Consider the following 18,282-nt stretch of genomic DNA (forward strand, 5'->3'; position numbering starts at 1 on the left):
TTTTCGTTTTGCTAAAATCATGGGCAAAGTCTTCCTGCTTGTAGATGTGTGCCTTTTGTAGATGAAAAACCAATCCTTTTTTGTTTTGTTTTGTTTTGTTTTGTTTCTCTTAACAGGTCCTGGGTTATAGGTGCAATAGCCCTACTCTGCCTATTAGGACTGACCTGGGCATTTGGACTCATGTATATTAATGAAAGCACAGTCATAATGGCGTATCTCTTCACCATATTCAATTCTCTGCAGGGAATGTTTATATTCATTTTCCACTGTGTCCTCCAGAAGAAGGTAAGACAGATGGTTCCCAGCGGCAAAAGAGGTAGTAATGGGGTGTTTTGTTGCCTAACAACCACAGCATAACATCATCAGTGTGCCCTGAATTCATCTCACACAGATTTATCTCTGTGCACCTAATAAGGGTGGTATTTAGACTGGAAACCAGCAAGATGCAGGGGAATGAGCTGATAACGAAGATATGTGGCAGTGGCATATCAGCAGCGGGGGTGACGATGAGCAAGTCAGAGGCAAGGAAAGAGGCAAGGAAAAAGGCAGCTAACAGTTTCAGGGCTTTATGGTAGTGAACCTGTAAAAGGACTTTGCCTGCTATCATCCAGATTCTCCTTCCCCAGTGTGACAGGAGCAACTCCACAAGCATCCAGAGGGTCGTTGTGTGGCTCAGTGCTCACAGCAAAGTGGAGCTTTACATCCTCAGCAGTCCCTGCAGGAAATCACCCATATAGCAGCATATATAGGTTGATGTTATGTAGCAGGGGCTACACCCCCTGATTTTTTAAGAACTGAAGGACCTATGCTCTGCAACAGTTTGTTAGCCTTTGTATTGCACAGTCCTAATGTGGGCTTTTGGAAGTCTTCCTCAAAGCAAGCACAGTAGGTGCTTCTTGGTGAAACTTGAGGTATGCCCCAGTTAACATTTGCAAGATAACAGTGGAGTAACTTAGGTAAACTCTAGGGAAAAAAAAAAATCAAAATAAAAATCTCGTGTGTATATGTAGATCAAACTTACAGCCTCTGACAATCAGTAGTAAATACTTATAAAAACCATTTTATTCTCCACTGAAATTCAGTAGTACAGAGCTCTCCAATTCTGTGCATGTCTGCTGGTAATTTTTTATGTACATCTTGGTTTCAAAGGGCACTTTCTTTATCCAGTATAAACATAGGGAAGATTTATACATGGATACATCTGGGTCCCAGTTTCTCAGTATAACCAGTGGCTTTTAGTGAAATGGCTTACTGGGTAAAGTCAGGGCCATGTTGAGGTCTGTTCTCCATCTAAGAGCCCTGAGCTTGCTCCTGTGTTACCCACATTTTCCTGTACGGGAAAGGGAAATCTGACCTATGAGAGCAAGCAAAATTCATTGTGGCAAGTGAGTTCTGCAAGTGATGCCTCTGAAGGATCTGCAGATCTGTGCAAAATGTCATTCTTGAAACCAGACGAAGACTTCTGGGGTTCAGAGTTTTTTGTTCTTGTCATTTCATCTCAAATTTGTGCATCTTAAAAAGCTTAAAAGCTTTGTTGAGATGCAACTGCTTGCTGATGATCCCAAAACTTTCAGCTAGAAAATTTCCAGGCAAGATGATAAGAATGTAGGAAGCATCACTATCGCTAATTAAACCTGCAGGTGCCTCTTTGACGAGGAGTTTGAATTTCTTCACCAGTCTCACTGGTCCATCGTCTTTCCCCCAGTGCACCTTGCAAAGGGTCAGTCCCTAGCCCAGCATCCCAGAGTGGCACCACAGCCTTCGTGGCTACTGGGGTGCTCAGCATGGAAGAACCATTCTCTTCTGTTTCAAGCCAATCTACACCCTTAAACCATCACTGGTGACTGTGGGATCACTCCTGATTTACAGCAGCATAGTGGGAAGGAGAATGCAGCTAGTACCTTGCTGTGGGGTGGATGCATCTCTCTGACCCAAAGCTGAGGGAGGAATTAATTGAGAGAAGGAAAAAAAAAAATCCTATCTATCATGGGCTAGAAAATCAGCAAAAAGATGCAGAGAGGCAAGCAGTGGGTGGCTAATTAAAGCAATTGAATTATTTTCTCTCAGCAAAGGATTGATTAGGCACTCAGGCATATTGGGCACTCATGGTATTGTGTTTGTCTCAAGCACTTGAGGAATAACCTAATGAAAAAGTTGTAATTTGCTATTTAAACAGTTGTTTCACAGAGTTTTGAAATGATTGTAGATAGTCTGGCAATATTTCACAGCTAACTGCATGCTCCAAGGAATCTCAACTGGTGTTTTGGACATGCATGGGGTTTGGGGGGCTTTTGTTTGTCAGTGAACAAGATGACCTGCTTTTGGCTTTCCAGTACAGTCTGCTCATTTTCAGACTTGTCCCATCTGGTTTCTGTCTATAAAAAGTCACACCTGAAGCTCAGTCAAAGCTCAGATCCTGCCCTGGCACAAGTCAGTGTAATTCCCCCGAAGCAAAGGAGGTGGCATGGCTATATTCCAGGCAAGAAGTTGTCTCAGTTTGATTGTGATGCCCATTTAAAACATGACTGGCTTGCACAGTGCTGTGGGAAAGCAGGCTCTGGCCACCCCTGTGCACTGGGAATATAATCCCTAGGGCTGTTGGCTTCCCTTAGTTTCAATTTGACTGCAAGAAATAATTTTTAAAAATAATAAAAATCTATAGCTCTTATATGTTTCTTCTGGAATTTTGCTTCTTAGTTCCTTGCCAGAAGCAATAAATTCTAGTACCTTGATAAGCCAGTATGCTAGTTTATATAAAATCTATAAGGGTATTAATTTTCAGTCATAAATAGTGTATCTGTAGTTTCTCCATGCTCCTTTGATGTGCCTCAGAGGAAGCTACAATGACTGGTGTCAACGAGCAGCTTTGCTGCATAAAAGCAGTCCCTTACGCCATTGTAAACAGCGAGCTCACATATCGAGAGCTGCAAGGTGTAATAGGCTTCTTCCTGGCGTACTGCAGCGGTTGTTGTTTTAATGAACCACTGAGGAAAAATCAAGGACTGTGTTGAAAATTAGAAGGTAGTGGGTTGGAGGAGGAGCTGCTGCTAACCACTTCTGCTCTTTCCTTGGCTAGGTACGCAAAGAGTATGGAAAATGCTTGCGCACACATTGCTGTAGTGGGAAAAGTACAGAGAGCTCTATCGGCTCAGGAAAAACCTCGGGGTCACGGACACCTGGAAGATATTCCACAGGCTCACAGGTAACCTGTGCTTCTTGTTCATGTTGTAATGCTTTGCACCTCCGTGCCAATACCCTTTGCGGCTCTGCTGGGAGGGAGGCTCCTCTCAGCAGCAAAGAAGCTGCTCTAGGGCTCTCCCCAGTGCACCCACAGAGATTTCCCTCTCTCCCGGAATTCAACACAGTGGCTTCCCTTGGGATGTGATGGCAGTTAGTGCCTCTCCAAGACACTTCAGATAATTGTGATGAGAATAAAAAGTCCAAATTTGTCTTCTAGAGGCAGGTGGGTGGTCATCACTTGAGCTATCCTGCCTGCTCTCCATGGGAATCAGGAGCCGGGAGTATTTTGTTAGCTATGCTACACTGCAGTTCATTCTTTAATCACAAGCTAAAGGTTGTTGTCACAGCTATTGCCATGTACAGGAATGATGCTATAACCAAGTGTTTTTCTTGCTAAAAAAAGACTATGAGGGTCTTGCAATAGCCTTTACAGTGGAAGAGCTCACTTTCATGTTTTGATCAATTCCTTGCCTCACTCAGTTTATAGATCTCTTAGGAGAATCCATTGGGGTCAGATTATCTCACCTAGTTACTGGATTTGTTATGTTTTGGTCACCTGAAAATTCGGGTTTTGTGTAATTTGTGCACTTAGTAATTTTGAAGCTAACTTATAAGTACAGATGCAGATTTATGGACAAACAGTTCATATAAAATGAAGAAGCTTACTTCTTAATCAATAGAAACCAAACAAATTTATTCAGTATTACTAATGGAAGTAATTATACATGACAGTTCCACTATTAAATTATGAAAGACATGCAGCGAGTACCAGTTTATAACCTCCCAGGAAAACCTAATTTGCGATTTATGTCTTGGAGCAAATTATCATTTATTTTCAGCTGTTTTCAAGATGTCATCCTAGAGCTCCACTTTGACATTTATGTAGGTCTGGATGTTATGCAGGACAAATAACAGCAATAGAATATGGAGCCTCTCTCCAGTAAGCCATCCAATCGCACAGTAATCAATAATGTCCAAAACTCACTATATCCAGCTACATTTAGGTGGCTGATTTGAAAGCCTTTGGTTTTACATAATTTAACTACTGGGCAGGTGCCCTCCTCTCTGAGAAGAGTTGACTTTAATGGGCCCTTTTGGCAGTCTCAGCACAAGAAAACACGCCCTTTTGAGGGTGAATTGAGTCTCCTGGCAGCAGTCCCCTCATGGCAGGCAAGGTTTGAGGTACCAAGGAAGATTGTTTTGCCTGCAGAAGCTTGTCCTTGGAAAGATGGAAGCACCTGAGATCCATTGTAGGCAGGAGAAACCTCACACAGGTGATGGAGAGTGGGTGGAGATCAGTCTGAGTTGTTGAAAGCATCTGATTCCAATCTTTTGAATAGAGAAGTCCATGAGGAGGAAAACTCCTAAGATCCTTTTTTGCTCTGAAAAGCACTTATGAAACAGAATAATTAATCCACAATGGATCATGTCAGAGAAATACAATAGATTAAATGTCCAGGTGAAAAATAATTGCTGTAAAAGTGCATGGGCCTCATGTCACATTGTGCTTCCATTTATAAAGGACTAATGCATGATTAGGAGATGCTGTTACTACATAGTTAATGAATAGACTAGGAGGCACTTTTCAGCTGTGACTACATGAGTAAGCCCTAGAAGATCTCGCATGACTAAGATCCTACTGCGGGAAGCACTGCAGCTTTAGCAATTAAGAAAGACATGGTGTATCACGGTGGGAACCAGCCTTCCTGATCTCCCAGACTGCCTAGCATTACTTTCATGCAGCCCTGGGACATGTCCATCATACTCTGAGAGGTGAGGTGGGGGAGAGTTTCCCCTGGACATCTGGATTTCCTAGTCATCTTCACATGAAGATTGTGATGGAACCACTCACAAGATACATATTGACCGATTTTTTTATCTTTTGCAACGTCTAATTGGGGAGGAGCAAGACAATGGTGTAAAAGCCACAGAGGTAGATACTCCACAGCATATTTGAGAAACAAGACAGAAGGCCAACAAATTCGTAGCAGCAAAAGCTATACCACAAATGGCAAATGCATCACACTAGGAGAACAGAAGTCATTCATTCATGGGGCATTTTATTTCCCAAGATGGGTAGTAGCTATAAAAGAATTCTATTCATTCAGGGACACCAAGACAGAGACCAATTCTTCTGTTAAACTTCACAAAAAATAAGACACAGGCTATCTGAGCTAGTACAGGAAGCATGTGTGCTTCTGTGTGTAAGTTATTTTTCTGTTATTTGGTGCTATATAAAGCTGTAGCTTGCACAGGTCTGGGTTTCTCTTGTGTATAATTTCTATTGCTTTTTTTTAAATTAAGATGTAAGCAATCCAGTTATGCACTTCTTCGATAGGCATTTGTATTATGAAGTTAGGCAGGAGGGTCTGGCATACATGAGGTGGGTTATAGCAAAACAGCAACCGCTTTGTTACAGCCGGCTAGAAACAAGTCTCATCCTGAGCTAGACATGCCAATAGCCACCTTTAGTGAGGCAGAAAGAAACCTATCTGCAGCTGCTAAAAATTCATTACCTGCTGTGGTTCAATCCCTCTTCAGAGCCGGATTCGTAGGATGTGGAATGACACAGTTCGAAAGCAGTCCGAGTCTTCCTTTATTACTGGAGATATAAACAGTTCAGCTTCACTCAACAGAGGTAATTATAAACTGTTTTTCATATCTCTAACTCTTGTGATGGTTTTAAGGAGTCTGAAATGTGTTGCCCCTTTTTCCCCTCCCTCTCACCTCAAACAGCACTGGACCCTATTCTCCCACATAAGAAATGTTACAATGAGAACTGGGAGGTTTTGTGGTGGTTGTTGGCCTTTTTTTCCTTTTTTTCCTTTATTTTTGCACATGCATTTTCAAGAATTATCATTTTTGGAAGGGAGTTAGGAAAAGCAAAAGGTAAATGAAATAAAGTTGAAAAGAAATCTCCCCTTTCTCTCAGCAAGCTGCTAGTGCCAGAAGCTGCTGAGGTGTCAGGCCTCATTGCTGGTGGTGAAAATGGGCTGTTACGGCACTGTACAGCTTGTGTTAAGCATCACAGGAGTCCTTATTGCCCTGGGTATGTAGCAATACTGTCATCTTTATAGGAGCAAAAATGAGCAACAGAGCATAGACATAAGAAAAAACTGTGCCTGGAACAAAATTGTCTGCGTTGATGTTAATATACCTAGTTTGAAGAACTGACTGATGTGAACTTTATAGACATCTGTGAAGGAAAGGCTATCAGAGACGTATATGCCAAACAAAATGTGGTGCCTGGCACAAGAGGAAATCTGAACAGCTTTTTTAAAAAGTCTTTTTCGGGGAGTTTCAGGAAAGTGACAGTAAGGGAATACCAGAAAAAGAGCCTCAGAGATTGGTTTCTTTCTCTGCCAGTACAATTACTTTATGGCTTAGCCTTGAGCAACCAGATGCCAAATTCTGTTTTGTGTATCTGCCCAGTTGATGCTGGAATTAAAAGGGAGTAGAACTGGGATTACTGGGCCCAGCTGTTCTCTCATGGTGGTGAAAATCAAAAGTCTTTCCTGTCCTGATGGTTGGACTGCAAAGCTCAACTGAGAATTGAGTTGGGACTTTGGTTCTTACTCAGTCTTTATTTGACCCAATTCCCACTGATTTTAGGGTGTTTTGCCTAAGGATAGGCTTGAAGGATTTTGACTGTGCTGTTAGTAGTATTGACTGCCAAGTGCTGGGGAGCTAGGGGTATGCAGTTCAGTTCTCCGAGCATTTTAAGTATCACCTAAATCAGTGCAAAGGGGAAGGCAGTGTAGTTAACATGGAGATGTACTTTTCTTCCTTAACCCACTCTGGTGGTTTTTGTGCCAGGATATTTTCACTTTGCACTGAATATTCATTAATAGAGCTATAAGATGCCGTTACTGCAGATGGCCGATTTATCCACATGCATTGCCCTCACATATCTCTCTGTCTTTGCATCAAAGACTGGAGAGTTACAGCCAGGCTTCTCTGGGGCAAATTTAGAGGGGGATCGGTTGTCACACAAAAGCTACAGCAAGAACCACTGTTTTGCTCAGCCATCCATCGCTCCGTCTCGGCGACAAACAAAAATGTGTCATGCATGAAATGTTTGCTCCCTTAGTTAGCACAGAAGTTGACTTGCTTTCCAATGCAGCTGAGGCTACAAAGGGAAGTGCTTTAGCAAACAGGATCTTCTGGGCTTGTCGGCAAAAGCAAGGCATCTCTCCTTTTTCAGTTTAGGCTTTTTTTTCTGTGCAAAGAGGGAGTATGACCATAAATTGGAAAGCTGTGAAGAGGTTTCAAGTGGGCAATCTTCATCCCGGTGTGGCGAGAGCCTGTTACTAGATGTGCCTGTTATTTAAAGGTCAGTTGGGAAATGAGCTGCCGGGGGAGGCATCTTCAAAGCAGATTTCATTCAGCTATTTTCCTTGTGTAACATCAGATGAGATGAATCACCCAAAGGGCCTGAATCTCTCCACTGACTACAGGAGCAGCCTAATAACTGTTTTGGAAGGGAAGCCATTTAGGTGGGACACTTAAGTGACTTGAATAAGTTAGACTATTATATAGGGGCATCCTCCCTCTTTTTTACACAGGCAGACACAATGTTGTTTTTTTTAATTTTCTGGTAGACAGAATTATCTGCAAAATGGAGGTTAAAACATTTCTTTGGGAGTTAGCATCTCCAAAACAGCAGGTGGTCAGTTTTGGTAGGAAAATACACCTGACATCGATGGGAATCCCAACTGCCTGATTGGGGGATATATATATTTCACACTTCATCCTGTTTATTCCAGATGAAAATAAAGGTTTGTGGTCTTAGGGCTTTGCATAGAGCATAAGCTGTTTCTTCCATCTCTCCAAAGAGAACTGAAGCCTGAACAGACCAGTGGGGCAATGTGGTTTTCACAGTTCTTGTCTTCATCTTAATATTTAAATATATATCAAGCTTTAAAGGAGTTGTTTCATTAATGTTTTATTTACAAGTGTACAATAAAAGCTCAGAGGAGTCAAGTGTGAGCCTTGAATTGTATGGTTAGTAGCTTTCCCTGTCCAAGGTTGATAAAACAGACTTGCATACCTGCTCGGAAGTCTCCCTCCAGCCTAGACATCTTTTGCCTAATATCTGTATTATCCCAAATTAAACATTGCCTTCAGACAGCAGCTGCCTTTCTAAAACAGGGAGAAAATTATCCTTTCTCCCCCGAATCGCCCCATTCTCCAGGTCCTGGCCCGACTCCACTTCTCCATGTCCTGGCCCAGCACTGAGTTTTCATGTTTCTGTCATGGGAGCAGAAAGCAGTGACACATCCTCCAACTGGGGTACTTTCTCATTTAAGCCTTTTTTTCCCAATCACATTCACAGTACTTGCAGTCCTCTGCCACTTGATAACATCCCAGGCAAGACTGCTCTAGCTGTTTGTATTCCTGTATGATGACCAGCATCTCTCTATACCATCCCATCCCCCCCTTCTTCCTCCATGAAGCTCCTGGACATCAGTCTGAAATGTGGTGTCTGTGTTAGTGCATCCCTCCTTTAAACATGTAATTATGTCTTTTTCTGATTTAGCAGATATCACACTGATTATGGCTTTTTTCAGCTCCAGATCATCTTTTATCTGCTACACCCCCCACCCCCCCCCCCCGCAAAGTAATTGGCCATAATGGGTTTTTTTCTTATTCTCATTTACCATACCGGGAATTTCAGGCATAACCCCAAACTTGCCTGTTGTAATGTGTTCTGTAATGAAAACTACACTCACTCACAACTCCTAAGGCATACACGACCATTTCAGATATCTCCTGAGGGTAATGTCTAATTACAAATTAGTCCAAAATGTTTCAGGATTTGTTTCCCCTTGCTGCTTGTTACAGCGTAGTAACGGTGTGGATTTGAGGTTGTTATACCACTGAAATCAGGAGGAAGGGAACAGAAACCGACCATGGGTTTCTGCTTCTACCATCAGACGAAGAGCATGCCCATCCATCCCATGGTCATGGACTCTGTTTCAGGATCCAGGAAATCCCTCTTCCTTGCACTCCCACTCTGCCACGTTGCCCAGTTTTTCCCACCATGAGTCTGGCTGGTTATTTCTGCCATCTATTTCACATCCACCCTGTGCTCTGCATTTCTTGTCCCAGTGCTGAAAACTTGCAGGGGTGTGAAAGCTGTACCAAGCTGATTACCTCATGAGTAGAAAAAAGGAGTCTTCCTTTGCCTGTAGGGTGTTTGTTGCAAATCTTGATACAGACACTTGCATGCAATGCTGTAAAACTGGACAAAAGGAGATACATGTAGGATGGACTGTTTGCTAAGTCTACTCAGAAGACTGAAAGGTCTTGAAAAGTGTATGAAGGGAAAGCAGCAGACAGAGATTTCCTTTGTATTGGATTCATGAGAAAAAAGCGAAGCAGATGACTGCTTGGTTGTAAAAACAAATTTTTTAGTGCTTGGGCTAAGGGAAGTTTTTAAAAAGAGCTAGAGATTAAAAGCAATTAACAACATTACTGTTACTCCAATTCTGCTGTGCTTGTGCTTTGGTGTTCATAACTGTGGACCTGTGCTGTACATGCAGATGGAGCCAGCAAGGGAAGTCAGGATATCTCTCAGCACAGTGCTGATCACAAGAGGAGTGGATTGTAGGGGACCACTGTAAGCATGAGCACTGCTGGGCTCTGAGGTGCAGCATGGATCTGAGCTTTGGGTACATCCAAGTAGCTACCTCAGAAGCACGAGAGACAGTTCTCTTTGCACCTTTGGAGTGTTACTGTCAAAGAGCACTTGGATAGCTCACACAGCCTTGCAAACAAGCAGTCATAGCACGAATCAGCAATGCAACTCCAATCTATTTTTATCCATGTCTTAGGTGAGAAGTAATGTAGTAATTAGTCTCTCTTTGGATATGAGACAACGGGGAGAGAAAAAAATCATCATTAACTGTATGGTTCTTTGTTACCCTTCACGTTTTCGGGGGGGAGGGATCTTTTTTTTGCCCCAGAGGAAAAATGCAACTTATCTATTAAAGAAGAGAGTGATCCTTGTTCTGATGAGGCTCAAGAGCAGCAGAGACAAAGAGTTTATCACTGGATTGAGGCAGTGCTTTGTTACAGGAAAATGCAGTGATGGAGCTATGTATATCCGTTCAAGTTAGCAGATAAGGGGAACTATATCTTCATCCGTGGCAAATGCTTACTGTATCCTAATGGCTTTTCCCTTTTTGGCGAAATAAATGGGCTGGGGTAAAACCACGAGATTTCTTTGAAAATAGACACTGCTTCAGTAATCTGTTGTGTTGTGTCAAGTGTTCTACTCCTGCTGTAATACTCTGTGTCTTGGCTTACAAACTAGACAGCAAGTTTAATAGTTTATTCCAATAACAGTCTTGCTAAACAAACAGGGGTATGTGCATCTCTTGCCTTTTGAATATATGCAGATATGCTTTATGCCCCCTCACCCCCAAAGCACTACACACTGTCCCCACCAACCTCATCCATGGAGGTCTCCTGGAGGGGTTTCTTGGTGGCCTACGTTGCTGCTCCACTCATCCAAAGGACAAGAAACATCAGGGAGCTGTAAGAGCAGAGTTGTTTCATGAGGGAGAAGAGCTGGGAGCTGAACGGGACTCAAGCACAAGCCATGCCCTCACTGTTAGGGTGTGGTCCCACAGGGACTTAAGCCAGCAGGCAGAGCTGGGTGCTGGGAGCAGGGTCCATCCACAGCTCTGGACAAGGTGAGGGGATAAACCAGGTCCAGAGTCCAACCCAAAGCAGCAGGAGATGTTGGTGAAGACAGGGATGGAAACTCAACTACAACCCAGGTCCATGGTCCAATCAGGAGACAGATATGCGGCAAGGGCTGGGTGCCCAGGGCTGAGCAGGGGGTGTGGGTCCCTGGTGTGTCTCATTGGGTCTGTTCATGGGGGAGCAGACCCTTGCCAGCAAATCCCACCAGTCATCACAAAACCTTAAGACCCCCGGTACTGGCACATCAGCTACTCTTCCTGGTTAGGAAAGCCATATTCACTCCCTGTTTGTTCCCATGCAAATGAGCTGAAATGGGAAATGGAAATGAGGGTATTGTTTGTCCCTACCCCTTGCTTTTCCTTCCCAAATGCATAAATGTCATTGCATGTCTCAGCTTCTAAGTAGCGCTCCAGAATAAATACTTGATTTCCCTTTGCTTTATTATTTCTCCCCTGCGTTTTTATATCAACCACAAAGACTTAATCTGAAACGTACACAGGAAAAAGGGAAATTATTGCTACTGTTTTCAGAGATAATCAGTTTAATGTCAAATTCATGTGGATTTCTTCATAATGAACAGAACAAATTGAGCTCAAATTCAAACAGTGGGAATCTGAGTCAGAGAGGAAAATTAAAATGAAGAACATTAATATCCTGATTTCTAACCCAACCGAGACCTGATTGTTTCCTAAATGAAATCTCCCATCAAATTCCTCCCACCCACCCAAAAATATAATTAAGCTGTGATTTCCAGGCTGAAATCGTATCTATGCTGTTAACTCAGCAGGGATGACTCTGTGTGTTGCAGGGAGGGTAGGTGAAGTTTTAAATTATCTTCAGGTGGCCATATTATCCTGCATTTTTAGGAAGCAGTTATTAATATTTAGAAAACACAGTAGAAAGTGAAATCCTTCCTTTGGTAGGAGACTGTCACTCCAGAAGACGGGAACTGTGGGTTAGTGCTGGGGCACTGCAGTGACTCAGGTTTGGGTCGCTCTCCCCTAATCTTCCCTTTCTGCTTAGAACTGGGGGCTGCCAGATGCGTCTGAGTGCTGTGAGATGAAAGTGCTTTGGTTTAGCTGTCTGCAGGGGTGGTGGGTGTCATGATCTGGACATAACTTGGCAATACAGCAGTGAAAACAGGGTGGAGTTTGCTGTGATTAAGAGACAAGCGGAGGAGGAGAGAAAAAGAAAGGAAAGACCAAATTAGAAAAAAGGAAAATGAAGTCAAGATTCCCCTAGGGATCTCAAACCCCATCCTCAGTACACATCAAGGAGCGATTGCTTCTCATTGTAGCCCATTTTCAATGCTGACCCTTTGCTGCCAGTGCCTAGGTAAAGCGGAGAGCAGGTGGAAATTTGGGCCATGAAAGCACAACTGTTGTCATACGTCAGTCTTTCTCAAGATCCTCATTCACTCTTTGATGGATTGATGTGACCGGTGTGACAGTCAGATTTCTGCTGAATTTATGTTGCATATAAAACATATAGCAAGCAGCCAGGCTCTGGGAGAGGTGGAACTGCCTCTACTCATCTTGATAAGATATTCAGAGGGCGCCATCAGCTGATCTATCACAGTCTGTCTAAACCCTTCTTACCTGCTCTGAGTAACACCTGTGGCAGCAAACTGTGCCCCAGTTTGTCCTGTGAAGTCAGTCAGTTTTGTATCATGTCTTTCAGAGAGATAGTTTTAAGGTGTGGAGATTTTTTAATTTTAAATTAGCAGGTTGTGTCTGTACAAACACACAAGTTGGCAGGCAGAGTTAATGATGACCACTGCAAATTTTACACATGTTTTCAAGTTTTCCAGATCACTTTTTTTTTCTTTTATTCTGTTCCTGTTGTGGTACTGGGGTACAGTTTCAGTGCAGCAGACTCCCAGGATGTCTAAGGTCATTTGCTTTCCTTCTTCATGAATGCACCTGCAGATGCATAGAGGGAAGTCACCGGAATATTCCTGGGTATAAAAATATTTTGCATTCTTTTTTTTCTGAGCACTAAACAGTTCAGAAATAATTGGACTAGAGAAAAGTGTTTGTCTCCTTGTAGTTTAACCTCACATGAAATTAGTCCTATCCCGGCTGAAACCAGGACACTCCTGCAGACAGTTTGCTCTTCTGAGTGCCATCACTGCATGACTGGGGATTTGGTATGAACCGAGAGATGTGTCTATTTAAATCTGAGATCCCACTGGAGATTATTTAAATGCTTTGTGCTCTTTTTTCAGTGATGCTCAGGGTTTTCTGGAGGTAAACGCAGAAGACTTCTCAAAATTGAGCCCGGGATGGCCCTGGTCGGGGCATGTCCTAGGTTGGGCTGGGATAGAGTTAATTTCCTTCTTAGTACCTGATACAGTGCTGTGTTTTGGATTTACTTTGAGAACAGTGTTGATAACACACTGATGTTTTAGTTGTTGCTAAGTAGCACTTATTCTAAATTAAGGATTTTTCAGTTTTCCATGCTCTGCCAGTGAGCAGGTGCACAAGAAGCTTGGAGGGAACATGGCTAGGATTGCTGACCCGAACTAACCAAAGGGATATTCCATGCTACAGAACGTCATGCTCAGTATATAAACTGGGGGGAGTTGGCGAGGAGGGGTGGGCATCATTCAGCAGGTGATGAGCAGTTGCATTGTGAATTGCTTATTTTCTTGAGTTTTATTTCTCTTTATTATATTCCTTTTCATTACAATTATTATTGTTATTACATTTTACTTTATTTTAGTTATTGAACTGTTCTTAACACAAGAGTTTTACTTTTTTTTTCTAATTGTCCTCCCCATCCCACTGGGAGGGGGGAGGAGTGAGTGAGTGAGTGTCTGCATGGTGCTTAGTTGCCAGCTGGAGTTAAACCATGACAGGGCAGCAGCCTCCATGACCATTCAGAGACTGAATATCATCTGCTGATATGCAAATCTCATTTCTTCATCATCCTTGCTTGTCTAAGACAAAGCACTTATCTCCAAAACCTATCCTTTTTGCAGAGTGCTGAGAGGTGTTGGTGCTTAACACTGTCCTTGCTTACCATTTCTGAGTCAGCAGGGGCAAAGTGCTGCATGAACCTGAAGGATGCAGCAATCCTTGCCCTTAAGCATCTTCTTTCCCACTGCTAGCGAAGCCCTCAGTCCTGGGAAATTCAGTCTTTGTTTCAAGGGATTCATCAGTCTTGGAGCCTGGAGGCCTGTAGTTTAGCCACAAATGTTAACAACAATGCCGCTCTCCTCCTGCCACTGGAGTACAATTAGAAGTTCAGTTTCTATTCCTTTTTGGTCCAGGCTGCCGCTTGAGAAGGGAGTAGTGGTTTTCAGAGGTGCATAAGTGTCCCCTGACTGTTTGATGGAAATCAAGGATGAAGAAAGCAAGGTGAGAGTCCCTGGCAGTATCTCTGCTAATCCAGAGTGAGCCTGCAGGCTGTTTTGTAGCATCTTGTCCAGACACAGTTTCTTGAGTCCTGCAGCTTCTGCTCTTCACTAGGGAGCAGAAGGTGTTTAAGAGTGTTTGCTGTCCCAGCATCAAGGTGCTCACAACACCATGGAGAACCTGCAAAAGAAATTTCCCCTGATGCCATGAATACTCCTGCCTGGGGCCCATCACCCAGATGGAGGGCGTATTTGGAGGGAGTAGTCCACATGCAGTTGCTTGGGAGGGATAGCTGTTTGCAAGCCATAATCAGCTGGGAGGGATAGCTGTTTGCAAGCCATAAATCTCTGCAACTCTGTTAAGCAACTGTTGGTTTGGCTAAATGTCAACATCTGGCCTCAAAATGACCCATCCTGATAATCACGTATGAAGTAAAGAGAAGTTCCAGGTAAATGACAGCAGAGGAGTATTTTCTGTTTGTAAGGGAAACTCAGCATCCTTTTGGACTAGCAAATAGCCTCTGCTGTTTTTTTCTTTTTCCTTTTTTTTTTTTTTCAATCAGCCATACATTTCATGCCAGGAAAATTATGATTTTCTGCATCGAGGATCAAAACTTATGGAATTTAACTCCTATTTCTGCCTACGTGCAAAATGAATCCCACTGTCGATTGTCTTTTGGTTTATTTTGCCTCTCTGTTCCCTTGGACTGAGTTAGCTGAGATTTGTTGCAGTGATTTCAGTGAGTGACGTGACATTCTTCCTTTGGGAGATATTATAAACTGGCTTTGATTTTAGGATTGACAGCCATATAATTGGAAGTTCAGTCATTAGGTGGATCAGATTTAAAGAGGAAAAGTAAGGGCAAGGCAATTTCTGAAATCAGAGCAGGCTTTGGGGAGTATTAGATCCGGCAGAGTATTGCTGCAGAGCAAACTTAATATGATGACTGTGAAGGAGGAAGGAAGAAAGGGTGGCTGCTTATATAGATTCCTGTAAGTATGGTCCAATTTCCACCATAGGCATGTCTCTCTGCACCTCTTGGGTAAGAGCTCAGGTCTAGTGAGAAATAAGCATAAGCAAAAAGGATTGAAGATAATGCATGTTTGTATAGTTGAGGTACAGTGACATATAAACCCTTGAAAGGGTTAGTGGTGGTGAAAAGAAATGTCCCATCCTGGGACAGCATTTCTGCTCCAGGCAGTTGAGAAGGAATCAGTGAGTGGGTAAGTATGTATAAATTGATGTAGACTAGCTGTGTGTTTTGAACATGGCCTGCAGATTATAATCCAGCAGAGGTTTGTTATCTGAAATCATTGCAGAAGAAAGGAAGGAAAAAAGGGGCAAAGAAATACTTTCCCTCCCCTGTCTCTGCATAAAAGCACAGGATGTTTCATTTGGCAGAAGATGGCCCAGAGCTTAACAACCTCATTTGCTGAAACTCTATTTCGCTGCAGTCAGTATTAATAGCTTCTCAATGAATAGATTAGATGCTGCAAGTGACAACAAACCTATTTGAGAGAAATTTAATAGGGAGGTTTATTGAAGTTTATTAACTGAATCCTGATGGCTATTATAAGAACACAGCTCAATAAATCTAAACGTCAGAGCATTTGTTGGAAGAAACCAGGAAAAACGCTGAAAATACCTGTTGTCCTCCAGCAAATACGTGTGGTTTCACTTTTCATAATTGCATTCATGGTTGGAATAAATTGCAAGTGAACATGTGGAAGACCAGTGTTCTTTAAATACTTGAAACCTCTGCCTGTAACACAGAAGAGGACACCGCTGAATGCTGGTAAGGAAAGTCCCAAAGAAGACTAGAGCTTTGACATCTGCTAACCTATTTTGAATGTATTTTCTTTCCTCAAGAGTAAAGTGGAATAAGTAAGTTGATGCTAAATGCTGTACAGAACCAGTCAGAATTTACGAACTGAAGCCAGTGCAGAGAGGCTATTTCTGTAACATTTGAGTTAAGGAGATGAGTTATTTACTATGGTTAGGGTAAGGCCATATATGCTGTGGGGTTTTATTAATGGACACTTATGAGAGGTTTCATCTCTAACCACGTTGGTGTCCAGGCTAAACCATGCAGTACCTTCAGTTCCATGTTCTTTCTGCCTGTCACTTATCTCTTTAGGGTGGTCTGAAGTTAAGTATATTAAGTGTGAGAAGTTGAGGAACTTGATTTATGGTGGCTGTGAACAGCAAGATAAGTTAGGTGCTTCAGGTGGCAGAGCAAGCAGGAGTACAGCACCATGCCCTAGCCCTGCAGGAAGGGAGCTGCATGGTTGGCAAAATGGGGGGAAAACAGAAATATTAAGGTTGGCCAAAACCACAGCAGTACATACTTTTGTTATTGTTTCTTTCTTCTAAAAACAAACCCAAAGAAGCCAAAGAAAAACTACATTTTGGGAGTGCTGGGTCAGAGGCAATGAAACATTTTGTTATGACTCAGATGTGATTTTTCTAAGCTATTTATTTTTGTTTCTACTCTAATGAAAAAATGACATCATACAAAAGAGTCAAAGTCAGCTTTCATACAAACCACTCTTTTGGAACAAAAAGTGAAAACATTTCATTTTGAAAATACTGACTTTTGTATGGATATTTTTGAAGCATTCAGCGGATTCACTAGTTCACCCTGATTAAATTTGTTAACTGTTTGGTCTCCTTTGTCAGCAAAACTGCACTTCTGGCATGTCTGCTGGGCAGTGGGGGAAACCTCCCCATTCCTCAGTGAATTTCTGCCCTGCTAAAATGCACATAGCAAGGATAAAGCTGATTTTGGCATGCAAAGATAAAGCTTTTTTGAAGCCAAAGAAAGTACATGAGGGTGTTGTTACGTATGTGGACAGAGGATCCCAGCTAAAGCAGTTCTGCTCAGGCCATTTCAGCTCAGTAGAGCCACACTGCCTGACACTATTTTTCAGAAGTCTGGAGGAGTGGTTGGATCCATTTCATCTCCTTTGGGTAGACCATGCGGATGATTCATGTTAACCTAAATGCCTTTGTGTGGCTTTGTCAGCCAGCTGTCCACAAGAAATTATTTGAATTTTGTTCCTGAATGATGTAATCTAGAGTCTGGCAATATATGCTTGTCGTCATCATTTTCATCCTTTGCTTTCAGTGAGTGGGTAAATCATACTTGTATTTAATAAGGTGCAGTTTTCCTTTACAGTCATAACACCATACTCTTCCAAAAAATTATTTGTACACTTGGTGTTGTCCTGCATCAAGGACATCAATTTCTGTCTAGAAAAGGAAGAAAAAGGTGCCATTTTGTTGCATACTGTCATTAAAATATCTACATTCATAGGCATGCAAAGCAGCTAACTGTAGCTATCTGAATCCTCTGTGTGTGGTTACAGTGATGGCAAATATTGTGAGATTTTAATTTTCTTTGTCCTGATTGGTTTCCCTATCAGATTTTCTCAGTTTGCAAGTCAAAAGTGCAACCTTTCAGATCTAGTGAGCACAAGCCATGCCTTCTCATAGTCTTTTAAACCCAGTAAGAAAGGCTGAATCTTTGGTACTTGGATCAGGAGGATCCCTAATAATGTGAGAGGGACACATCTGTGTGTTACCCCGCTAACACTTGCCTTCTGTAAGAGCATTGTTCCTTTCTCCTTGTGATCACAGTCTGTAAATCCTTCACTTGAGGAAATCCGGGATCAGGAAACCTTGAACTGAGCACTGGCATTACCCGAAACCTGAATTTGAATGTCATTTTGGCTATCAGAGTTGACCTGATAGCTGTGTTTTGCACTGAACTTTAATGTTCAGTTGAATATCAGTGGAAACAGGGAGGCTTGGGACGGTGGATATACCAGTATGGTTGTAGGGAATATTTTTGTAGAGGTGTGTGTTCTGTTGTTAAATATGTTTGCGGGGTGCAATGATCTCATCACACTGAACGAGGAGATGCCCAGGTGAACCTGAGTTTGAAGCTTTTTTCCAGCTCCAAATTCAT

General features: G+C 42.5%; 1 protein-coding gene across 20 annotated transcripts in view; it reads left to right on the forward strand.

Annotated features, from left to right (window-relative positions):
- ADGRL3 (adhesion G protein-coupled receptor L3) overlaps window positions 1–18,282 on the forward strand; it is a 529,795-nt gene that overhangs the window by 489,680 nt on the left and 21,833 nt on the right. For 19 of the 20 annotated variants that reach the window (XM_074905383.1, XM_074905366.1, XM_074905365.1 and 16 more), the window contains 3 exons: window positions 117–285; window positions 3,077–3,202; window positions 5,782–5,878. In XM_074905383.1, coding sequence (XP_074761484.1) covers window positions 117–285; window positions 3,077–3,202; window positions 5,782–5,878 — 392 coding nt within the window. Of the gene's footprint in view, window positions 1–116; window positions 286–3,076; window positions 3,203–5,781; window positions 5,879–7,444; window positions 7,497–18,282 lie in introns of those variants that run through there. The other variant, XM_074905384.1, reaches the window with a different exon arrangement.

Source organism: Athene noctua, chromosome 4 (genome assembly GCF_965140245.1).
Source record: "Athene noctua chromosome 4, bAthNoc1.hap1.1, whole genome shotgun sequence".
NCBI lineage: Eukaryota > Metazoa > Chordata > Aves > Strigiformes > Strigidae > Athene > Athene noctua.